The sequence below is a fragment of the Cuculus canorus genome, chromosome 1, assembly GCF_017976375.1.
Source record: "Cuculus canorus isolate bCucCan1 chromosome 1, bCucCan1.pri, whole genome shotgun sequence".
NCBI lineage: Eukaryota > Metazoa > Chordata > Aves > Cuculiformes > Cuculidae > Cuculus > Cuculus canorus.
In genome coordinates this window covers 66,776,918-66,803,035 of record NC_071401.1, presented here as the reverse complement: position 1 = coordinate 66,803,035, position 26,118 = coordinate 66,776,918, and the positions used below count along the sequence as shown (strand labels likewise).

The 26,118-nt window shown below is 38.4% G+C and overlaps 1 protein-coding gene across 1 annotated transcript; it reads left to right on the top strand.

Moving 5' to 3' along the window:
- The first annotated feature begins 42 nt into the window (after positions 1–42).
- Positions 43–24,499, top strand: LOC104056641 (interleukin-1 receptor type 1). Its single transcript, XM_054056356.1, is given in 15 exon segments — positions 43–988; positions 7,075–7,193; positions 7,626–7,773; positions 8,802–8,988; positions 11,727–11,796; positions 15,113–15,356; positions 15,664–15,850; positions 16,659–16,821; positions 18,748–18,758; positions 18,760–18,814; positions 19,423–19,543; positions 21,510–21,658; positions 21,940–22,083; positions 23,479–23,640; positions 24,107–24,499. Coding segments are annotated over 12 exon segments (1,854 nt in total). The 5' UTR covers positions 43–988; positions 7,075–7,193; positions 7,626–7,773; positions 8,802–8,832; the 3' UTR covers position 24,499.
- The last annotated feature ends 1,619 nt before the right edge of the window (positions 24,500–26,118 follow it).

Genomic DNA, 26,118 nt, shown 5'->3' with positions numbered 1-26,118 from the left:
ATTGACTCTTTCCTAGTCAGATGATGTTGGTTATGAGTACAGAGTGGAAATTTGAGGTGAAAATCACCAACCAGGAATTTATATCAACACTTGCAATTCCTTGGAAGACGAGTGTCACCGCTAAGTGACAGTTTGTGGCAGTTCATCAGGCTGCAGAGCATGAACATGGGTGGTTTGGACACCTTCCTAGCATGATATATAGTACCTTCATTGATTTGGAAATGAAAGACATGTAAGTAGGGTCAGGTAAGTCTTCCGGGAACACGTAGAAGGGCAAATAAAACCTTTGAGAGTTCTACATGGCAATAGCTGTATTACAGGGTATGATAGTTCTTCAGTGCTATCCGGCCTAGGTGCACAGCACAGTTGTATCCTGACCCCACACCAGGATGCAACGTGGATTCAAGCCACCTCTTTGGCTTTCCCCTGGAAGAAGACCCAGTGTGCCACTAGAAGGGAGTAATGAGCATGCTCTGCCCAGATCTCCAACAGAGCCCCAGCATGCATTCTGGCATTGAATGAGTTTCTCAGTGCTTGGAAGGGCTGAAATACAGAAGTTCCAATGCAAATACTTGATTAACATTGAATTAAAGTTGCCAGCACCCATTTCCCACTGACCACAAAGGAATAAGCAGCAAAGACCCATTCTGTCAGCTACTGGTGGTTATTTTTCAGACTCAACTATTGCCTTATTCACCCAGAAGCCCTGCATGTTGCTTCCCTGAGCAATCTCTGTTCTGCCTAGGCTACCAGCATAAATATTTATATTGTTACAGTTCCAGTATTGCAGATTTTGTTCCAACAAGCTACTGCCACGACTACAAGCTTTGAACAATTACTAACATAAACCAGCTGCTTGCATAAGTCTTGCTTAATGTTACAGAAGGCTCTCATGTTTTCAGTTGTGTTATTTACATCCATTTGAAAAAGGCAGCAGAGTTACAGAAGTCAGGAAGCTATATCCCTGCCATGCTGGTCCTGAAACCAGGTAATTATTCAAATAGTAAAGGATGATGGTAAAGGTGCTTGTTTGTTTCTGGCTTAAAAAGGAAATAATGGAAAGGAAGGAGCTGGGGTGAGATGATGAACTGATGAGCAGATGAAGTACTAACCAGCCAAAAAGCTGGTTTTTAGATTTCTGAATATTTTGAATAATTGTCTACTACATAGGACAGGTATTTCACATGAAAGCTTTATTTTATTCAAAATAATATTGTTCAGGTACTTCCAGTGAAATAAAAACGTTTTCTCCTAGTTTTTTAACAGTCCGTAATATTTTCTTACATCTGTTGGAGCTTTTTAGGTCAATGCTATGTTCAAACTTAGCCACCTCAAAAAAGTAGAAAAATGATTAAGAAGTTGTTATAGGAGGTGCAAAGAACAAGAATTAAGGTGCTGACCTTTTTACAGTTTATCAGTGAAATGGGTGTAACTTTATCGGCTGCTGGTGATATTACTAGGTTAGAATGTCATGTGTATGTAGTTATAAATGCATTTTTCCTTGTCTGTGACCAAGAACTTGGTTGTGTATACCTGTACAATGTATATATGGTACCTAGAAGGCCTGAACTTGGGAAACACAAGATGGTAAGGGACATTCCTTGCCCCTTACCTAGTTTGTTCACATCTCGGGTGTTCAGGTATGTTGTTCTCTCTGTGATTTATCATGCTTAATCCTGACGGAGTAGTTAAGTTTCTCATTCCATTAGTGCTGTTCAAGAATCTGATTTGATCTGGTTCTTATAATTTTTTATATTTAATATATTAATTGCCAGCTGAAACATTCTTCTACTTCATTGGTATTTACTGGATTTACTGTTTATAGGTAGCAATTCTAGTCTGTCTTCAATTTCATCTAATCAAGCCAAATCAACTTAACCTCTTTTTAAACGTTAACCACCTTATTTCCCCCAGTAAAGTAATAGTCTTCCTTCCATGAGAAATCTCTTCAAGTTTGTTAACGTATTGACCAGGACAGCGTAGAACGTGTCAACCAGAGGCAGGCTGGTACCCTGAACAATGGTGTTGGGGTCGTAAATGGAAGATGCATATGACAAATTAGTTAGTGATCCACGTGTGTAGATGCAGGCTTGAGCTGTGCTTGCATGGTAGGCAGCTCCCAGTTGGCACCTGGCGATGACTCCACCTCCATGTCTCTGCTTACCTTGAAGAGAAACAACTTGTTTTCATACAACATTCTTTGCTTGACAGCAGAGATAATTACTAGAGTTGTTACTTCTAATGACAGTTTGTAAAACCTCTAAAGGCTTCAGTGCTGGCAAATTTCCCCAAAGTCAGGATTTGCGCAGCATGTCGTGCCCTGACAGAAGGTCTGGCTGATGTTGCACTGCTTTGTGTTCCCAGCACCTGAAGAAATGTAAGATCATCTGTGCTGTCTCCTGTTAGCTTCTGGGGTTATCTCCAATAAACTAAATTTTTGTCACTATCCCAATGAGTCTGAGCACTTTTCTCACTTTTCTCACTTTTCTCAGTGGGATCTATGATAAACGTTTGCATCAGTGCACTACAAGTGCCTGAGGGTGTTCTGTAACTTTACTGGAAATAGTTCACCTGATTTAGGGTGGCTTCTTTTTTTTTTTTTTTTTTTTTTTAAATAGATACAACATACTGGTGAGTCATGGCAATCTTGGCAAACTATTGTGTGAAAAAGAAAAAGTGGTGCAATTTCTGGGTGTAGGAGGAGCATATGAGTAAGGATCGTTACGAGCCAGATGGTAGGATCACATACTTCTCTTCCAACAGTCATGCCATTGGCAAACTACATAGGAAAACTTAAATTTTTTTTTTTTTTTTTTTTTTTTTTTTTTTTTTTTTTTTTTGTACTGGTAGCACTAATGAAAATATTTAGATGAAGGCAGTGGTTGATCCCCTGGTGAGTTCCTTCTGTGTCAGCAACTACTGTCACACGTTGGCTCTTCCCTTCCCAAGCGTCTGCTGTCATCTTTCACCAGCTGGCTTCCCAGTCACCCTTGCAATTCTGGTTTTGCAATATAACTCAGCTTTTTCTACTATACCAGGATAAAGGCAATAAGCATATCGAAACAAAACAGTAGAATAACGTGTTGTAACCGAAGGCTGCAACTTTACTTTGTATTTTCCATTTCCAATTTTAACCTTTCTAAATCAAAAGATTCTAACCTTTCTAAATCTTGCAGTTTACAGTTGGATTGGTTCTGAATACCTCTTCCTCAACAGAAGATTTTCTGTTTTCCAGTTGTATAAAACATACATTTTTAAAAACACTGTAGAATGTTTTTTTCTACAGAAAAGCTTGTTTGTTACTCCAACTATTTTAGATGGTCCCAAGAAAGATACTATCTCTTGAAGCAGCTCTTGCCGTGAACCAAGATTACTGGCTACTGGGTCTGCAACCTCATACACTGGTTACTCTGGCATTTGGGACAGAAACTGCTTGGCCTTCCTGAATAAAATACACAGAAAATTTAAAATTTTACTTAATTCTTAGTTATTGCAATTTCCTGGACCATATCTTTATTTCTATTAGCTTTGCTGCCTTCTCCTCCAGCAGGTGCTATTGCCTTTCTCAAAGAAATGAGAGGATTTTTTTTTTTTTTTGTGGCTGCATGTAATTTTTCTGCTCACTCTTATTGCACTAAATTACTATTTAATTTGTCATTTTTGTATGTAAAGAATGTTTTATCAAATGTTTTACTTTACCATGTGAAACTAAACTCCATCTGACTTTTGACAGTGCTCATGGTTATGACCTTGAAAACAGATCAATCCCATGTCCCATTTGTCTAATATTTTTGCCAAGACAGATTCCCCCAGCTGAGATTTCCATCCTGCAGGTAAAGTAGGAGAAAGTAAATCTGTTGGAAGCAAGAAAACGGATGAATTACTTTCTTTGGGGGGAAAAAGGATAGATTTTACCATAAAGAACGTGCTTAGCTTTTCTACTACAAACTTGCTAGAAGTATAAATTACTTCCTATACTCTATTAGTGAATTTGTAACTGCAAGACATTTGATTACCACACTAACAAGATGAGAAATTCTTGTAAGATGTATATCTGCAAGATGTAAATGCTAAAGTAGTCATTCAGTGTTAAAACTGAAAGTGGTATTGCTCAGTAAAATGGAATTATGCATTCTCAGCACTGCAAGCACATTTAGATGGCCTTGGCATTCCTAGCATTCTGGTCTGGGATGACAGGTATCAAAATAGCCTGTTTTATGCAGCTTTAACTATATCTAAATACTTACATGCATTTACATTTCTGGATATTTTTTCTTGTAGCATTAGAAGTTTTGTTTGTACAATGATATTCTTAGCGTCTTCATCAAAGTTATCTTGTGCAAAAATCTTAAAATAGAAATAGTAGGAAAAGTACACCTAAAGAGCTTTAAAATTAGTTTTTCATTTGTCCTGCCCAGTTTCAGATGAAAAATATATACAATGCATATGTATTGCAGCCAAAAGAAAAAAAAAAAAAAAAAGATTGTGGCTATAAACCACATTGTTTTGCCCTAAATATATTTTCGGATGTCTTAGAGACACAATATGACTATAGTCTCTTTTCACGTAAAAAGGATGACATGCTGGGAGCAGGTAAAACACAAGGTTACTGAGTTCTATCGTTTCCTTTACAAATGCAGTGATTAAGTTTGCTTGTCATCATCACTTGTCCTCCAAAAATCAGGGCAACGTTTGCCCCAGTTTTTGCGGGTTAAGTCAGGGTGGTGTCCACACAATGTATGTTTCAAGAGACTTTATTTCAAACTAACTGTTGTCAGGTACTGCTGATAGCACGGTTAAGTAGTTGGAACTTATCTTCAGGTTTTGTCTCATTTGAAAGGAATCTGTTCCATGGTCTCCAGGACTGTTTGTTAATACAAAGTGTGAGAGGTGGTGTTGAGAGGCAAATCAACTTCAAAAGCACTTTACTAACCCAAACAAGAATGCTAATGTAGCCACATGCAAACGCCCAAAGGAGACAAATATATGTGAAAAGGGGAAGTTGTTACTATCATAAGAAAAGGAAGACAAGAAGTCTTCAAAGCTGGAATAAAATTACTAGAGGATATAGAAAAATGAACAGTTTGTGATAATGAAAGGCAATGAGCTAAATGTATCCTACATATATTCCACCCCTATCTAAGGGAATGTTCTCTGATTTCTTTTCATGCATAACTCAAAAGGATTGAAGTATTTATTGCTGGTATAATTCTCCCTTTATTTGATATATAATGTTTATCAAATAAAGCAGATGCGTGCCACCATCTGATGGAAAAAGGACTTCATGGTGATACCTTATTTAGCAAATACAGTTCAGAAAAACGTACCCCCAAATCCTGTCTCTTCCTTTGCACACAAATAGCCTTCATTGAACACCTCCTCAGTCACAGAAAGATAAGCCATGTCATGATCATTGCTCTACTGCACTCCATTTTCAATGATGGCACTGATGAGCCCTCCCTGTACTAATTACAATGTATCATTCTATCCTGGAGCTTTATGAGACAAAATACTTCTGAATGTTTGATTAAAAAAAAAAAACACAAAACCCCAAACCCCCCCAAAAACCAGTAAATTCCACTGCATAGATCTGATCAGGAAGATATTTGGATAACTCTTTGCTTAGCATTTTCTTCATTACTAGAGCTGGTGGATCTCGGTCCTCTTTAAAGTGTTCCTGCTGACCACATCAAATATTCATTCAGACTGGTGTCAATGCCCACTTTGACGGAGCACGTTTTTTTGCAGAATATTTGTAATTTGCTTAGCAAGTGTGTTTATGATGTGTTTTTAACAATAAAGAGGACATCTGCCTTGGTAATTCTAAACAGTCCATGATTGCTTCCTGCTTTGGGAGGAACCTAAGAAAAATCTTTCCTCTATCTTACCATCTATTTTAGCAATTTGGTTAGTCAATGAGTTAGTCACCAAGTAAGTGACACTGCAGCCTTAAAAAACTGCCCGTATCTAATTCTCTGTTCACCATACTACATTGGAATAACTTCTGCTTTGAAGAATACCGACTCCAGTACTGGCGTGCGAGTGAAACAGGGAACTAAGAAACAGAATACAGCGAACAGACTGTTCCTAGAAAAATCACAAGCTAAGTGACCTCCAAAACGTCAGGGTTACTTAATAGCTGGTAAGTCTGTAGGGAAAAACTGAGGGCCTGAATGGGACAAAACCTGTGTGCTCAGGCTGCACAGTCAAATATCTCAGTGACGTGTGGCAGTCCAGGGTACTTGGACAAAGCTGTCGAAGTAACTTAGCAAAGAGACAAATAAAACAGCTCATGTCCCTGAGATGCTCCTGCCAACAGCCTCTATAGCTTTGAGGGGATCTTTCTCTGTCGTTGACATGGTCTCTTCAATTAGGGAAGTTTGCAGCTGCCTGTACCACCCAAAAAAGGTAAAGACAAAGACAAAGACAAAGATAAAGATAGATAAATATGATAAAGATAAAGCCTCATGTATTGATAGGTGTGCCTGTGTTGGAACTGAATGACCTTTAAGGTCCCTTCCAACCAAAACCATTCTATGATAAAGATAAAGATAAAGATAAAGATAAAGATAAAGATAAAGATAAAGAAAGATAAAGGTAAAGATGATAAAGTTAAAGATGATAAAGGTAAAGATGATAAAGATGACAAAGATGATGATAAAGATGATAAAGATCATAAAGCCTGGTCTGGTGGGAGGTGCCCCTGCCCATGGCAGTGGAGTTGGAATTGGATGATCTTTCAGGTCCCATCCAGCCCAAACCATTCTATGATAAAGATAAAGATAAAGATAAAGATAAAGATAAAGATAAAGATAAAGATAAAGATAAAGATAAAGATAAAGATAAAGATAAAGATAAAGATAAAGATAAAGATAAATAAATCAGACAGTCACCCCAACTCTTGCAGTCTTTATTTGGAGGTTTTCCTACCGGCTTCCCTGGTCCCTGCCCTGGGGCGAAGGTCGAACCCTGGCCTCGGTAGCCAAGGGAGGTGTAGGATAGCAGCTCAGGCGGTGTCTGCCCGTCTTTTTCAACAGGAAGTGGATCTTGCTCAAACTCCTTATTTTTTCGCAGCCCGGGTTTAAGCCGTACCGCCTGTCTGCGCCGGGAAAACCGCAGCCTCGAGTCGGGGCGGGGCGTGGGAACACAGCCCATCCGATCTCATCCCGTCCGTGACGCAGGAGCAGCAGCAGGTAGGCAGCGGCGGGGATTCCTCTGGTCCGCGATCCCTTCCGAGGCAACCCCGTGAGCGGGGCTTCCTTTGCAGAGGGGCGGCCGGCGAGGAGGGGAAGGAATGGATGGATGGATGGACGGATGGATGAATGAATGGATGAATGGCTGTGCCGGTCACGGGGGGACGAGGGGCTGCGCTCCGGAAGCCGAGGGTGGCCGGAGGGTGGCCAGGTGGGCGCTGCGGGGCATGCTCGGGTGTCTTTTCCCCCTCTGTCTTCTAACTGTGTCAGCCAGCTCGGGGTGAGGTGGTGGGGAGCCCGTAGAGATGCGCAGACAGCCGTAGTTTGCACGGGTTTTGGGGCTTGGAGGTGGCTCAAACTGAGGTGGTGTCTCCTGGGAAGACTGAGAGCCGGGAACAGCTGAGGAGTGGGAATGAAATATTTTTTTGAAAGGTCATCATCTTCCTCTGCAAGCCGTTGTGGCTCGGTTTCTGAGAGAAAGCGTCTGAACTCCTTTTCTGTGAAGCCGAACTTTGTACCCTGGTCTCCTCCTGGGAGACGTGCCCTTCCTACCTCGCTGGAGAGCTACAGCCCCATTCAGGTCAGTGATTCCAGGATTACATAAAGATTTCTTTGAAGGATACTGAAAAATGTTTGGCTGCCGTACCTGGTGAGAGATGTCAGCAATACACGGAAAAAAAAGGCTGCTGAGATAACCTCAGTGCTGGAACTACAACGAAATGGAGGAGGGAAACCGAGCCAGCTCTTCAGCGCTGGTTAGGTGTGCCTCAACACCATCATGATTAGATCTAGAACTTGATTAAGTTCTCTTAAAGAGGCATGGCATACCTTGCAGTTAATAGAAGCGTTTAAGGTAATGTAGCAGCCTCTCAGTACTTAGACGGGTCCTACGAGAAGGATGGTGAGGGGCTCTTTATCAGAGAGCGCAGTGATAGGACGAGGTGGGATGGTTTTAAGCTGAAAGAGGGGAGATTTAGATTAGATATTAGAAATAATTTTTTTACTGTGTGGGTAGGGAGGCACTGACTCAGGTTGCCCGGAGAAGTTGTGGCTGCCCCATCCCTGGAGATGTTCAAGGCCAGGTTGGATGTGGCTTGGAGCAACGTGATCTAGTGGAAAGTGTCAATGCCCATGGCAGGGGAGTTGGAACTATGTGATCCCTTCCAACCCAAACCTTTCTATGATAATATTTATGTATATATTTTTCTGATATAAATTGTTCATGGGCTTATGTTAAAGAAATGGTGTGATATTCTCACTTCTTGTTAGGTGTCTCAATTCTGAGAACAGGACAGTTGTGTGTTTTAACCCGTCCATGTTTTTGAGTAAGACATTCAAAGAAAAAGCACCACAAGTGTGAAAAAAATACTGGAAGACATGAATCTTCAAAATTCTGATGAGACTAGCTTTTTTTTTAATTGAGTGGATCAGCTGAAAGGACTAAAGAGCAGAGTAAATTTAATCACAGATTTTTATGAGAATTAGGCTCTACTGTGTGCTATCATGGATGCTGTAACTGAAATTCAGGTGCACATATCAGTGAAGATCTCTTTGAGGCACTTATCTTCTTTGTTTTCATTTTAAATTGATGTAAATATTTCTTTTCAGGGTGAAACTTTACAGATGTGTCCTCAGATACATGGATTTTTTTTCCCTCTGGAAAATTTGGGCAGAAATAACTGCAGCTGAATTCCGTCCTGAGTGGCAAAACTCCACAGGACAATTGCAAGCTCAAGATGTGGACAAAATGGCTGGGAAAAAGGAGAAATTTAGCTGTTTATCATGGCAGAATGTGGTAGGAAAAACATTTTCACTTGTCTCTGCATTCATAGATTTGTTGTTATTATCATGAATTATGTGAATGCAAGTGCAGAGCAGAGTCTGATTTTGCTGTTGGGTATACCTTCCAATGTCCAATGGAAGTTTTTCATCATGAAAAGTCAGAGACAAGGAGTCTCCTTGGAGCAGTTCATGTGTATGGTTTTACACAGGGCTATATATGTTTACGGGGCTTTCATGTTGTTAAAAGGGTAAGCTATAAATTCTAAATGTATAGAAAGAACATAGAATTTATAGAGAAGCAAGATTCTGGAAGACTTTTTCCTTCAGAACAGGGCAAAATGCTAGTGGTGTATCTACTGAACTGACTGCTGTGGTAAAAAATTGCTTGGGAGAGCACGTATGAGGTAGAACAGGTAAGGTAATCCTGTAATGGAACTGATCTTATGAAAAACAGCAAATTGGAGAGGTCATAAAGAAAATACCTATTTATAAGTGGAGTCTATTGGATCCCTTTTTCTATTTAATTTTTTTCCATTATGATATTTTAATCTTTAACATTGAAAACTAGAGATTTTAAAAGTTACTGTCTACCATAATTAGTGGAGAAAGTTGAAGCTTTTGTACAAACACACATAAACCCCCTCCAGTGATTTTCAAGTTTTGTGTATATATATTTATATGCTCAGTGTTCTTGGTGGGGACTCGTTACTTCTTACAGCTAGGCAAGGAAAGACCTGCCTGGTAATTTGAGCAGAAATTTGTGGTGAGGGAGGATGGAAGAGATAGGGAAGAAGGAAGAAAGCAGGCACTGCAAGAAGCAGTGTGGGTGACTCAATTTGTGGCACACTTGTGAGTCAGTTTGAAGGAAGACACAGCAGCCGGAAGTGTCGTCTTTGACTACTGTAGAAATCGGTGATTAGCTAAAGGTTCTTTCAGTTTGCAGAATTTGTCTTTTCACAGTGTTACAGAAACTATTGTAGACAGTTGTTTTCCTGTTGTAAACAGGAAAAAAGCAGTAAGACAGGTCAAGTTAAGAAACAGGTTGTCAGAGGAATGCCACTAATAGATCCTTCTGCAACCATGTTAGGGTTAAGAAGCCTAACAAAGAGTCTTGACAGCCAATAGATCATTCAAGTATTAAAAGAAACCCTATGAGATTTGCTATATGGGAACACAGAAGGGGGGAAAAAAACCCACATAATTTTTTGTATTTCTGTTCTGCTCATCTTGGAAGAGCTTAGATTTCAGTGCCAGTACCTTTTTTTATGGCTAATCTTCCATGGAAGGATCTGTCTCAAACTGAAAAGTCAGTAAAAAGCAGTTGTAGGATGAAATGATCTGTAACAAGGCACCATGACTGACTGGCTAATACTCACTCATCTGTTGTCTTGTTGTAAACGTCTCATTTCAAGTAGCTTTGGGACTATCAGGAAGTGATAGATGCTTTTTTAGCTTTCGCAAGGCATCAAAAGAGAGTCAGGAAAGTAGAGACCAATGATCATGGTATCTGCGGCAGGCAGCTGGGTAGAAACTGCTATAAAGAATGGAACCAGTGGAAATGAAGATAAATTATGTAGGGGAGGATTCAACAGTGACTTTTGTAAATGGAAGTCATGGTTCATAAACACTGGAAGTGTGCTAAAATTGTACAGATGTATGTGTACATATTGGATACAGGACACATGGTTGTCTCAATCTGCCTTTATTTCCAAAGACATTCATCAGAGGCTGTCAATGAAGCCAGAATGATGTAATATATTTATTCTCATGTAAGAAATGCTCAGGTTTTCAGGTGCAGGAATATCACTACTGGAGTCCCAAACAGCTCTCTTTTGCTCTGCGTATATTTTTAATGATCTAGACAGAGGGAAATTGTTGCAGTAGCAGAATTTGCCAACAATACAAAGCCATTCAGGCTAGAGCAGAGAGATGTTATTTGCAAAGAGTGGCAGAAGGATGTCATGATAGTGAATGACTGCGCAATAACAGCAGAAGAAATTTGTTGTAGATAAATGTAAAGAAAATTTTGAATGAAAAGTTAAGGGCAAAATCCTACCATCATGTGCTCAGCGGCTGACTAGGATTGCCTAATTTTTAATACTCAGTAAAATGAGATCTTGGAATATTACTACACAGACCCATGAAAATACCAGGTCAATACTCAGTAGTACACAAAGAATAAATAGATTGTTAGAAATTAATATGGAATTATTAGGAAAAAAACCAGAAAAAAAATTGGTTTAGTTTATAAGTCTGTCATGCCCCTATGTTTTCAATATTATGCAAATTGTGTTCTTCCCTCCCCATATTGGACAGGCTGTAGCATAACTGGAGAAGGTACAGAAGATGGTGCCAAACATGGTCAGAAGTATGAGATGAGATTCCATCTCAGGGACAGTTGGAGAGACTAAGATGCTAGCTTGGGAAAGCAAGAACTGCTGAGAAGTGTGCTAGAGATGTGAAAAACCCCGCATGCTTAACAAGCTGAATAGGAAATGTTCACTGATTTTTTTTCTTTTTTTTTCTTGTGGTATAATAATTAGAAGCTGTCAAGCAAAGCAAGCAGTTAACAGGCTCAAAACAAAACAAAGATGATTCCTGTGTTTCCTATGTCCTGTATTAACTGTGTAATTCCTGTACTAACTGTGTAATGCAAACATTGACTTTCAGTTGCAGAAGTTTATATTGGAAACTGCTAATTGAAGGTTTTTTGGGTTTTTTTTTTTTGCTTTTTTTTTAACTTTTCTGCAGGGAAACATGACAGCAAAAACATTGTTTTCATGTAATATCACAACAGCATTTCTGTCTTTAATTATTGCAGGTAAGTTTATTGGTGTCTATGGAAGGTTGTCTTCTTAAACTTATTTTTTCACACAGTACTAATTTGCTATGAATATGGTGATAACAGTAAAATTTATTTGTATACCAGTGAGGGTCTTTTAAACAGTCTTAAGAGCAGGAGCCTATAAAACATATAATATGCAATATTTTCTGTCCTGTTTTATCACAGAATTGTTTAGGTTGGAAGGGAACTCTTGAGATCATCTAGACCAACCTCCCTGTCCCGCACCCTAGGGTACATAGAGCAGATTGCCCAGGACTATGTCCAGTTGAATATTGAATATCTGCACAGATGAAGACTCCACAGCCTCTCTGGGCAACCTTTTCTAGTGTTCAATCACCCTTACAGTAGAAAAGGTGTTTTCTTGTTTTCAGATGGAATTTTATGTGTTTCAGTTTGTGCTCATTGCTTCTTGTCCTGTTACTGGATAATACTGGAAAAAGTCTGGCCCCTGTTCTTCATTCTCTCCCATTAGGTATTTACGCATGTGTATAAGATCTACCCGCCCACTTCCCAAGCCTTCTCTTCTCCAGACTGAACCATTCCAGCTCTTTCAGCCTTTCCTCATGTAAGAGGTGCTCCACTCCCCTAATCATCTTTGTGTCCCTGCGCTGGACTTTCTCCAGTAAATCCGCGTCTCTTTTGCTGGAGAGCCCAGAACTGGCCACCATAGTCCAGATGTGGCCTGACCAGTTTCTAAGCAGAGGGGAAGGACTGCCTTCCTTGACCCGCATGCAGGTCCTAATGCAGCCCAGGACACTGTTAGCCTTCTTTGCCATGAGGGGGCATTGGTCATTTTGTTGTCCATCAGGACCCCAATGTTCTTCCCTGTAGAGCTGCTTTCCAGTTGGGTGGTCCTCAGCGTGTGCTGGTGTCTGCCGTCATTTCTCACTAGATGCAGGACTTTGCATTTCCCTTTGTTGAACTTAGTGAGGTTCCCCTCAGCCCACTTCTCCAGCCTGTTGAGGTCTGTGTGAATGGCAGCACAACCCTCTGGTGTATACACTGATGAAATGAGTTGTGGTTTTATCTTTACAGAATGTATCCTTAGGATTTTATCAGTCTGGAAAATATAGCCATTTAACAATAGCATGTAGATTTTTGTAAAATTGCTAGGCTACTCAGTTGCAACTGCTTGTTTCTGTACTTCAGCTGTCAACAAACAATCCAGTTCTTGTTTAAAACGTTTCAGATGATTCAAATGAGTTATTGTCATAATCTTGTCATTCCACCTAGAATCTTGCAGCAGTTCCAGACTATAAAAAGAAAAACTTGTTGAATTTCCACTTGAGTTTCTAGCAAGCCAGTTGGTTGGAGATGGTTTGGTTTGGGGTTTTTTTTGCCTGTCAAAGGGCAAGCTGCAAGGTTCACCGGTCCATTTTGGATAGTCTGTTTTTTTTGGCTAAGTAAGTAATAATATGGGTAGGTGATTATTTGTTTGCCTTCCCGGCAATAGCAAAGAATACTAGTGTCTGTTTAGTTATTTGTGGAGCTTATAATTTCTTTCCTGCTCCATGGAAGTAATGGAGGTCATTGGGGGAGGGAGATTTCAGAGAAACTGAGTCAAGAAGGGTGTTAAAAAAAAAATGACACTATTTCAGAGTATTAGCATTTAGTGGCATAAAAGGATTATCATTTCCTGCGACTACAGCATTTCATAACCATCAAAGTTGTTATGGGACATTAAATACAGATATCGGAGCAACTCAGTGTAATTTGGAAAAGATGTATAGCGAAGTGGTGAGAACTGTGGATGATACAAGACTGTCCCTGGTGGTTAAAACTAATGCTGACCATGAAGAGGATATCTGGATATTGAATTGGTTAGTGGTAGAATGTCAGTAAGTAAAATCAAATAGATGCGTAGAGGCATGGAAGGGTCAAATATGTGTAGCAGATACAAGAGTAATGTGTATGTACATGGTGTGAACATTAAGTTAATTAATAACTATTTGGGAAAAATGCTACCTTGTCATGTCTTGATGCTCCATGGAAGCATTAGCTCTGTCATCAGCAGTGGCTAGGAAAGGAGAAATTTTAGGGAGAGAGTAAAGCAGAAAACGTAAAGCTTCATTATGCTGCTCTGTAACACCACAGTGAATGTGAATCAATTGAACTCTGCAGTTCTTGTCATTCCATCTCAGCAAGACTATATCAGAAAAAGTAGAGAGGAGAGCAGCAGTGTTGTCAGAAATGAGATGGCTTCTGTATGAGAAGTCATTAAATGAATGAGGGCTCCGAGGTAAAGAAAAGAGACAACTGAATCAAGATGTGATGGAAGTCTACAAAATCATGAATACCATAGAGTAGGCAGATGAGGGAATGTTTATTTTGGCATTTCTGATCACGAGTAGCACATGATACCCTGAGAAATAATAAAACCCAATCAATAGCTTTTCATGAAGAGCATGAGAAAAAACAAAGGGTATGAAAGCAAAGCATTACTATACTTGTGTTCTCCTGTTCTCTTTTCTTACACATTTTCCACTGGTTGTTATCAGAGACAGGGTTTGTGCTAGATAGATACTTGCATGGCTCTGTGTGCCAGTTCTTATATTCTAAAAAAATAACAAATTTTAGAAAAATATAATACTGACTCTGGACACCAGGGTAACCTTCCTGAGTTGGTGTCTTTTTTGTCATACTGATCAAAATAAAATGCCCCATGGTGTTGCTCTTTTCCTGTGTGAATCTTCTTGGACCCAGGGGAAAGAAAATGAGCTCATTGGTAAATGCTTGTAATAATTCTTTTCTAAATGCTCATAAAATGAAGGAAGAGTTGGAATCTCCATAGGAAACTTAATATTTGTGCAACAACAACTTTAGCTTCAGTATCCTCTTAGGACATTTGGGTACTGAAAATATCATCTGTCTTGAAGACTTACTTTGACTACAGTTAAAGGAAGTTAACCAATAAAAGTATTACAAGTGAAATTTGTGTGTGCATGTGTGTGTTTTTGTGTTGGTACTTGAAACAGACTGGAGAAATACAAATGCTCTAATAATTTTCATCTGAACTGAAATGTACAAATGAGTCTGCTGCAAGTGAAGAGATTCTGTTGAGCGTAAAGTGTGCATTCAAAAAACAGCATTTCATTTCAGTATGTAACTGTAGCTGTATAACACTGAGTAGTACTCTCAACTGTAAAGATAAGGGATTGTAATTGCATTCTTAGTAGATTTATGAATGGAGATGAAAAATCCAATGAACTTTGGAAATGTAATCAAGAGATGAATTCAGTGTTTACTTTTACAGTTTTTGAGGTTTTCTTTAATATTTCTCTCTTTCCTTTAGAGAATTGTGAGGCCTATGATGTGATGCTGAGGCACAGTCTTGTGCCTGACGGCCAACCTCTTGCTATTAAATGTTCACTGGAAAATAACTTGAAAAGTGGAGACTACAACATAACATGGTATAAAGTTGGTAACGAGACAGCTGTGCCTAGAGACAATCTGTCTAGAATCCATCAGCAGAAGAATTTAATTTGGTTTCTCCCTGCAACGTTAGAAGATTCTGGAGATTATGAATGTGTCATAAGGTGAAAGTTAAAAAAAAAATTACTTTGCTACAGAAATCAGTTTCAAAGAGAATGACTTTTAGAAGGCAAGTAGAATTTGGGGGGGTAAGAGAAATACCAACAATGAAGGGAGACTGTGTTCCCAAAAACTAATTTTAGGTTGGGGAAAGCAAGTCTAGTGGGGAGTTATTTTCCTAGTAGGAAAAAGTAAATCCATTAGAGAAACTGTAAAATTCTCATCCTCACTTTCTTTTAAAAGAATAATATATATTTATGAGATGGAAAGTACGCTGAGTAGGTTAATTTAATAATGTTATAATAATTGCAGGAATTTGACAAGCTACAAGAAAATGTGTACAAAAGTAACAGTTTTTGAGAGGGTTGATGGTGTATGCTTAAATGAAAGATTTGCTGTAGAGGAGGTGATATTCACATTGTCATCTGCAAAGGTTGTATGTCCACACTTGGATTATTTCAGAAATCAGAAGAGTATTCAGCCTGTTCGGTGGTATAAGGTGAGAATGCTGTGTTTTGTACTTTTTATAACTGCCCGTTTTTTTAAAATGTGTCACTGATGTTTGTGAATGTCAAAAGAAGATTTATTGTAAATCAGAGAAAAATACTTTTAAGACATACTGGGAGAGGATTAAGACTTTTTCTCTCTTAAAGGTGTAGGCAGGTTTTTTGATTAAAGGGGTAGAAATTCGGTTTCGATGTAGGGGACGTTGATACACGTATCCACCAGGTGGCCTCTTTTTACTTGCTAGCAAAACACACTGTCATGGCTTTTGTGCAGACACAGTTTGAGTATATAATTTGTGAGAGATCACATATCTATTATGTGCTCAATATTGCTCCATTAAAGAAATTACTTTCTTATTGTTAATGATTAATTAAGGGCTGCTCCTATTACAAGAACACTGTGCCTGCTGCAGCATTCCTGCCTCATGCCCATGCAGTCTTTATGGTACCAAGAATATTTAAGTACTTTAAAAATTTAATCTAATTATTAAGCAGTTATTATTTAAGGAGTACTTTTACAAATCCAGACCCTTGCATTTTACTTCCTTGTATCTCTAAAATTGAAAGTTGCTTTTTATAAGAAATGAACAGGAATGTCCTTGAAATAAAACCTCAGAGCTTAAATGAAGTATGTTTTGGTTTTTATTCCACCTTCCCCGATTCCCCCCAACTCTTCCTCAGCCTCTGCAAGGCATCCTTCCTTATGCTGTGGTCCGCTGAGTGTTCAGATTGCATTAAAGAGAGACAAGCCCTGCAAAGAGATAGTGGTATGAGTTAACAGAATTCTCTATACATGTTTAGGACTGCCAGCTGGTGGAAGGGAAAAGGTTCACCTTCTTAAACAGTGATCTTATAATTTTCAATGTGACTGTACGTGATCGAGGAAACTATACATGTGAAACAACATATACCTATAATGGAAAACAATACAACATTTCAAGAGACATCATTTTGACTGTAGAAGGTAAGTAGATAATTTCACTGTATTTGTGTTCATAACTGACTCCAAATTTTTGTCTAAGTTGCTAAAGACTGAAGCTAAATAAATTTGTGGAAAGGCATCCTTAGTGCTGTTAGTTTTCACCTAAAAATGAGTGAAAGAAATGCTGACTCAGAGTTCATATATTTTTGTCTGTGTTGAAGATTGATTTCCCTGTTCGAAGTCCTAATATGTCAAAGCTTTGTTACCTAAACCAGCTGCCAGGGTCCCTAAACGAGTGTCCTGTAAGGCTTGGTAGGCACAATACTTTCTGCCGTAGCTTCACACTCTGCTGTGCCTGTCTGTCTTTTCTCTCTTTTACATTATCCTCTTGCTGCAAGAGTGATGAATTAAACCAGGCCAAATTGTAAAATTGTAGCAGTATCTCTGTGTGTCCTACCTGTTTGCTCTCTTTTTGCTCTCAAGCTTCTTAGCACAAGAAATACTGACCTCTGTCCTGTGTTTAGCTCAGTAGACTCTGATTACGTCAGGAGGTGACCAGCACAACAAAAAAAAAGTAGAAAAAGAAGGCCTAGCTGTAAAATGCAAATTTCTTTACTAGCACAGAATTGTGAGATTTATGTTGGATCTCTGAAAAGGCTGTGCTATATCAAGGTGTGAAATGCCAGTACTTTTGTATATTCCAGCTGATAAAAGACATTTTCAGGTTACTAATATATTTTGTTACTGTTTAATGGCCTTTTTTTATGCTTGCCTGTTTTGTCTGTGTGTATCTATATTTATACCTATGTATGTATATGTGTGTATGTACGTATATATGAATGATACATATTCATATAACATCACATATATATGATATGGATAAAAAAATATGAGGAACATATCAGATGAATGATCATTCTGGTCTTAAAACCTGTCCCTAGATCTTCTCTCTCGGTGTAATTTCAGCTCTCACTATTTCAGTAGAAGCAAACCCATCTCACTCATTTGCCATAAATGACTGAAGGCAGCTCAGTTGTTTTTAAAGTCTCGAGCTGAGTGAGTCTACAATAAAGTGGTTGATTTTGGGTCCAGTCGGTAGTCTGACTGGACAATCAGGGCAATCCTGTGTGCTTCGCGAGAGGGCTCAATAGGGATGCTTTGTGATTTCTTTTTGTTAGTTTGTACTCTCGGAGAAACTTATTTGAACTTTGCATATCTGATAGGAAATATTCTAAAACATCTTCCAGCTGCCTGAGACAACTGGAAATTTTGTGTGTGTGTTCAGGGACCCTCCAAGTTGGGATTCTTTTAGCCATACTGAGGCATTTTTAATGTAGATGTCTACATCACTACCTGCTGATTACCTCCACTTTGTAGTCTGTAGACAGAAATAAGCTTTCCAGAATGTCATATGTGTATTCCTAATGAAAACAACTAAAAGGGGCCACTGGTTTTGTACTTCCTTATAGACAATGCTGTGGAAAGAATTGTAAGGCCTTTAACTGGAGTACAGAAGTTAAATTTTCCATTTATAATGGTAAAAGTCTAAAATAAATGAATTGCACTTGTAAGTATTTGGTTCCACCTAGTATCTGTGGGGTGCTAGGCAACAGGCTATCGAGACTGCAAAGAGATAATACTTTAGATATTTACCTATACCCTTCTCAGCACTTGTGCATGCAATATTATGTGATTTTTATGACTTGGAATGACCAAGGCACCATGAATGTGTGGAGATTTGTGATATGATATTGTGGAAGAGGTGGAGCAAAGAATGACGTAGCTTCAAGTCAGAAGCAACTGAGTTACAGAGGGACCTTAGTTATAGTACTTTCAGTACTGAACAAAGTCTGTTATTAAATTGCTGACAACCTCATCTACAGGACAGGGTTATTTTGGGTTACAGAGCATAGAACAGGTTACAACTGCTCCAGGTTTTCTGAAAAGAACTTTCTTTCTTTTGGATAGTGAGCCCACCAAAAAAAACCCCCTGAAATATCTTATCCAAGAAACAACTCCATTGAAGTGGAGCTTGGTAAGTAGTTTTCCTTACGAGAAAATATGATTTTGTATCCTAGTGAAAATACCTAAGGAGGGGCCAAATATGTTTTTTCCTGTAGGTTTTTTTGTTTGTTTGTTTTGTTTTGTTTTTTTTTTTTACAAAAACTAGTTCGGTGACCAACTTGGTTTCTCTCTGTTGATCTGCTGAAGGAGAAGTGTTTTAAGGGGAGAGGGATAGAGCTTTCTAATACGCTTTAGAAGCATGTTGCTTCTAAGTCCTTGGAAACCTGTATGGAAACTTCTCAAATGTAAAGAAAATAAAAGTTAACTCAAGCGATTAACTGTCACACCTGTTGCTTTCTGTCACTCTGAAAGATATTTTAAGAACTGATGCGTCTTTGAATCTGCAGGGAAAGTGATGCTCCAGAGAGAGGCATCTTCTTCCTAGATTTAGCTTGTTCCATCCTACCAGTCTCTTTCTGAACCTGCAGATCATGGAGCATATAGACCTTCTGTTAGAGTAACTTTTCTGAAAGGGTGTGGGACTCTTAGCTGATCTATGGGGGAGTCTATGAACAGAATTCTGTAGGCTTTATTTGAAGTATAGAAATTAACTTTTCACTTTGTAACACAATTTTATAGGCTCACAGGTTACAGTGGATTGCAATACAACAGGTGCTGATGGGTTTGAGGTCTTTTGGACAAGCAACGGTGTGTATATTGATGTATTTTATGTGGGCAGAATTTTTGCAAGTCCCTATGAGTAAGTATGTTCTCAGGTTAGAAAAAAATATGTTGGCCACCAAAGTGAAACTCTCTCCCTTTGACGTTAATATATTTAGCAATATTTTCCCTTTGCTTAAATAGCTTTGTTTTTAAGAACTTTAATGCTTGCCTCCAATTCAATTTCTGCTTTGAAGTAGAAACTTGAAACTTAGCTACACGCACTTCACATGTGATTATGCTCTTTTTGGCTCTTAGTTTCTGTTGAGCAGGCTCTGGCCTGGCAGAGACCTCTTTCAGTTGGATCAAGCATGTCCAGGTACATGATCTTCAGACTATCACTTTCTTCTGTGTTCTTTTTTCCCTTCACATCTGCATTTCTGGAAGGTTGCAAGGGGTCAAACCTAAGCTTTACAGGATAAATTAAACCTGGAAGTCTCAAGAGCCTTGAGTTAGAAAAGTGTAACTGAGATCAGCTAGATAAAGGAAGAATTCATTGAAGACTTTTGTACTGAAGCTTAGTGGAGTGTAAGGGGAAAAGGGAGACAGATTTCTAGTGAGGAGGTGGGGTTTTGGAGGTAAAAAACAGGTTAAATGGAGTTCAGAGAGAAGAAATCAAACCTGACTTAAAAAGGCAACTAAAACTGGAGGAGAAAACAATCTGAAAATTTCTTAAATATGACAGGTTGAGGACTAAAAATTGCAGGGTTCTTGTCAGCCCTATTCTCATGGTGGTACTGTGAATACAAAATGTGAACATCTGTAAATACTCAAGCACTATGAGTGAGAAACTGATGAAGAAATGAGAATGGTACCTTCCAAGTAAAAATGTAGTTGTGAGAAATAAGTCATCATAAAACAAAGGGGGAAAAAATGCTGAATTTTCACCAAGAGAAAACCCTCTACAAAAGTAATATATTGTACTGTCATAAAAGAATTGTAATGCCATAAACAATTGGACCATAATGCAGAGACACACGGTCACTGAGTTGATATCATAAAAGCAATGTCATTTTCTGTACTTCCTATCACCTAAATGGTTGTCTTTGCAACCATTAGTCATTTGTGTTAGTGATGCTCATTCATTCATTCTTTTGTTACAGCAGTCGACTTACTGTAACTGTTTCCTCAGAAAGTGATTTGTGTGGTCCCATATATGTCCTTTGTGATATATTTCAAGCTTTTATTTTGCATTTAAAATGGTAACCAGAATGTGCTTTCAGGAAAGAATAGGGCTTGGCTAAGTAAAAATTATTAGTTCATTTTGCATTTAAAATCTACTGTTAAGAAGGTAGTGGTATCCCTCATTTTGCTACTGGTTAAAAAGTTGTTTAGTTCATACATTAGTCATACATCACAGTACATGTGACTAACAATGTGCAGCATAATGACCATTTTTTACCCTTGTATGTTATATGGCAAATAACCTGTATCTCTTAACGGTGCAGCCCGACACTTCAGCTGTTCCAAGTCTCTTCTGATCCATGGGGTGAAGCAGCAGTTTAAACTCATCTCTCTGGAGTTGCACTGCGAGTTGGCTGCTGTGGGTCACCACATTTATAGTCTTCCCTGTCCCAGAGCTGCTTATCGCAAGATGACACTCTTGTACCAGGGCCTCTTACTGTGTCATTTCACATGATGGAATTTCTCTTTCACCAAGCAGTGGGGCTCTCCACCTGCTGTTATAGGGGCTGGGAAACTCGTGACAAGGGCTTTGGTTTGTAAGGTATATTTTTGTACTTCAGCTTATTGAAACCTTATATCCCTTTGGGGAAACACAGCTCCAGATAAGATAATATCTTTGTTTTCTAATGTTTATGCTAAATGTCAGTAAGAGGTCTGACTGTTCTTTGGGTTTCCTTTGTGTAATGTAATTGCTCATCTATTCTAAAATGTAGTTGATACCTGTGGATGGAAACAACCATTGTCATACTGCAGCTATTAGTTGTGAATCCCTTCCAGAAAGGGCTTTGTGTTTAAGGCTCTCTTTGTTGCTTTTTGCATAGAGAGGAACCTTCTTATGATGGACGCCCTGTGCATTCTGTGAAGCTAATAATTTCAGAAGTGAATAGTGAAGATTATGAACAACCGTTTGTCTGTCAAGCTTCAAACGCCTTTGGGCAGGTTGCATCCTACATTATATTAAAGCGCAGAGGTAAGAAATATTGATACTTTTGAGCCCTATGTTTATCTTGGCTTCTCTGGAGAGGATTTTGATACCAAATGCTCATGTATCGTGTTGATATAAGACAGAGGGATTACAGTTTGCAGTATGTATGTGTGTACCCGTGCATAGAGAAGGAGTACATTTATCATTATTAAAGGAATAGATAGGTGGAAGTGAAAAATATGATGCTCAAATTTGTATTACATTTGTTTGAAATATCAGATTTGGACAAATTCAACATTTAAAAAAAATCTTATATTTTTGTGCAGTTCCTGATATAAAAAGAAGGCTGACTGGAGGGCTTCTCTCTTTGTTAATTTTAACACTTATTGCTTTAATAATCTACAAGATTTTCAAGATTGACTTGGTGCTTTGGTACCGTAATTCTGTCTGTGCCTTTGCAAGCAACGAAGGTATGTGAATGTGACCAGGTATGTGAGTGTGACCAGACGATTGATTTTTTTTTCGCTTGCCATTACTTCTGAGCAGTGATATGATTATTTAGTAGAATGTATATGGAATTTCCTTGAGGAGTTTTCAGATATGCACAGAGACATTTGGGGGGACAGATTTTTTTCAGTCATATGGTTAAAATGTATAGTCATAGCTGATGTAAGAAACACAGCATACTATTGAAGGCATTCATGGTGAGATAGATAAAAAAGAACATTTTTTCCCCAAATTAGCATGTTACCTTTTGCTTTATAGAAAAGTAATTTCTTTACATGTAGATTCATGGTCACTCTGATGATAATCAATAGGTGTCAGCAGAGCTACATCCTGTAAACTAGCTGTTTAAAAATGTGCATTAGATATTTATATTGAAAATAAACCTCTCATTTTCTCAGAGATTAATTTTGTTGTGCTTTACCCAATATTTTCCTTCTAAATCCTGTCAGTTATGATGGTTACATGCCAGAGAGAAAAATTAGTATTAGTTCTGTATTCTGTGACTCTTCTTTTGTGTGTTCATTGCTATGGTGTGGACAAAAAACATTGGACAGATGTGAAAAAATTGGAATAAGTGCAACATCACATATATTCTGTGTGGCAGCCCTTATAATTAGACAGCCTGAAGTCCCCCATGGCTTGAAAGTAAATGGATCATGTGCATTGAGATAGTTAATGTTTACTCTTGGCTGTTCTGAATGTTTTCACAGAAAAATAATTTCCACTTCAAAAGTTCAGTTTTCCAAGAATACTTACTAAACATAACAATAACAATAACAATAACAATAATAAACAACTATGTTTTATAGCTTGCTGATACAACTTAACTTGTTAAATCTGATTTTGGTTTGGTTTCTTCATTCCTGCATTCATTATGCAGTGTTAACACTGAAAACTTCACCTGCCTTCTGGTCTTTTTATCTATTTGCCTTTCCCTCATAGATTTATTAGGCGCAACAGTTGTCATTTTCCACCCTTTGTCGTGGTTAGTCAGAAGCAGAGATAACTGCTGTTGAGTTTTTCAGGAGAGGTGGTGAAGAAAATCTTGCAAGAGGGCATTTTCTTAATGTCTTGGCACCTCAGGGCTTGGGGGCTCCTTCCTGCAGATCCCAGGTCCTGCACACAGCTCGCTTGCTGGCACATCTGTCCCAAAGGTGGAAAAAGAAATCAGTTTCTGTGGCTGATTATCTTTCTTTTGATTTGTAGAGTGTTTTAGTGCTTTGAAATTATTCTGTCAGATAGGTGAATCAGCCCACCCTTACAATTCGTAAACAGTCCAAAACAAAGCCTTGCAATAAAATCATGTTGTCTATTTTTAGTTTTTTTTTTTAAAATAGAAACATATTTTTTGATTTTAGATGGGAAAATCTATGATGCGTATGTCCTGTACACAAAAAGCAGCGGAAACAGAAGTTTCTATCGTTTGGAAACCTTTGTTCATAGAATACTCCCTGATGTTTTAGAACAACAATGTGGATATAATCTCTTTATATTAGGAAGGGATGATTTACCAGGAGAAGGTATGCTTTAATTATTAGGGTTAATAGATTGTGTTTGAACCCATTGTTCTTGGGGTAGGAGATTATATATAAAATTAAAACCCACCTAGCTTGGAAACACAAAGCTATATTTGTTTATTTTTAAAGAATATTTTGTCCATTCTTTCACTGGATGATTTTTAATTTTTTTTTATGTCTTTATGAAAAATTCTTGTTATGAGAATCTGTGCTTTCTTTTTAATGTTTAACAAATGAGACTTCATCAGTTTTAATAGTATTCTTGAGATTCTTTAAGCTCCTGGGAACTGAAGAAAGCAATTTTTGTCAGTAATTTCATGCAATTGATCATGATTTGTGAGTGATAGCTGGGAGATCGTATACCTACCAGTCCTCTCACCATATGTATGCAATTTAAAAATTAAGAAATACTTTACATCAATTGTAAAATATCTATGCAAACTTTGGTTTTTTCTTTCATTACTTCCAGCTGTGGTCAGTGTTGCTGATGAAACCCTTCAGCAAAGCAGAAGACTGATGATTATTTTGGGATCAATAACATCTAGTTGCAGCCCATTAGAAGACACTTCTGAAGAGCAGCTAACTATGTATAATGCTCTCATCCGTGATGGGATCAAAGTGATTCTTATAGAAATGGATGAAGTACAGGACTACACCAGCATGCCAGAATCAATCAGATATATTAAGCAAAAACATGGGACTATCCAATGGAAAGGAGACTTCTCAGATAGATCTTGTTCAGCAAATACAAGATTCTGGAAAAAAGTACGCTATCAAATGCCATCCAGGAAAAAAGTATCTTATTCTGAAGGGTATTTGTTGCCCTTAACTTTGAAGAATTCTGCAGCAAAGGGAAGTTAAGATGCACTTATTGAAATATAATAATACTGAGAAGGTAATGGTGAAATGTTTTTGTTTTTTTTTTACATGAAGTCTTTGTATGGTAAAGTAAATATTTTCTTCAAGGAGTAAAAACTTCTCATCCTTTCCCCATATTACACCATAAAAGAAATACTGTGCAACTTTATTTCTGTTCTGGATTTTGGATAGTAACACAATTTGTTGTGTTACTCTCAGGTATCTGAGAAGTAAATATTGCTGATGGCGGTTGACTATTAAATAGTTGTGGTCCACATAAATGTAATAGCCACTTAAGGGGCAGCTGTGAAGTCCATTTTTAACAAATTGAAACTGCAGGTGATAAGTTAAAAATGTATTTCTGTTGTTAGCATTTTCCTAGTCATTCTGTTCCTCTTGTTGCCTCTCCATGATTGTCTGACTTCCTCACTGCAGATTCTTGCAGTAAGTCACGGAGTCCCCTGTTGAGCAACTTGCCGTGTCCTTGATTCCTGAAGGGGTTGTGGAAATACATGACATTGCAGGTATATTTAAAACTCCTCACAACACTAAATGTGTTTCAGATGAACAGCTGGTACCAAATATGTTCAGCAAATGGAAGGGAATCCATGGCTTTTTACACATTTGTTCAATAATTCTATATTATGTGGTCTATGTGGTGTTTCTAAAGTTACTCTCTTGAAATGGTCAGGCAACTGGAGATATTGCAGATTCCTTGCAAGCTGGAAGCTTTCTAGACTGTCCAGCTACTCTGGAAATCATATCTTCTCATTCTATGTCTGAGCTGTGCTAACTACAAGCAGAGAAATTCACTGAAAATCTATCAAAGGACTGTGTTTGGGCTGGGTATCATGGAGACAGTGGAAAATAGCCAGTTCTGAAACATGACCAGGTGCTTATGGCAAGAAATAATATCTTGTCTACTTGTCAAAGAAAAATTAGAGGCATGTGGTTATAACAGCCTGCCTGAGAGTCACTTGAAATTTCAGGACTCCAATTTATTGTTTTGTGTGTGTCACCATGAGGAAATCACATGCTGCTTCCATGCAGTCTGAAGTGGCAAGTTTTAGTCACGCCTTGAAGAGCATCATCAATGCGAATGTGAATTCTGCTTCCTTTTCTGAACTTAAGTAGTTTTTTTCATTGCCTTTATTGCTAGAATCATGACATGATAGGGTTTTCAGTTCTAGGTGGGATAAAGAAGGGGATTAGCAAACCAGTCACATTAAACTTCCAGAGGGCAGACTTTGGACTGTTCAGAAGGTTGGTTGGCATAGTCCCATGGGAGACAGTCCTTCAGGGCAAGGGAGCCCACGAGGGCTGGGCACTCTTAAAAACCAAAATCCTAGCAGCTCAGGAGCAAGCCATCCCTGTGTCTGGAAAAGAAGCCGGTGGAGGAAAAAGCCAGCTTGGTTGAGCAGGGAGATCTTGAGATGCTTCAAAAAGAAGAATAATGTCTATGAGCTTTGGAGGAAGGGACAGGCATCTTTGGGTGGACTACAGGGAGGAAGTGAGATTGTGCAGGGAAAAAATCAGGAGGGCTAAGGCCCAACTAGAAATCAAATTGGCTAAATCTGTGAAAGATAAAAAATCTTTCTACAAATACATTAACAAGAAAAGGAG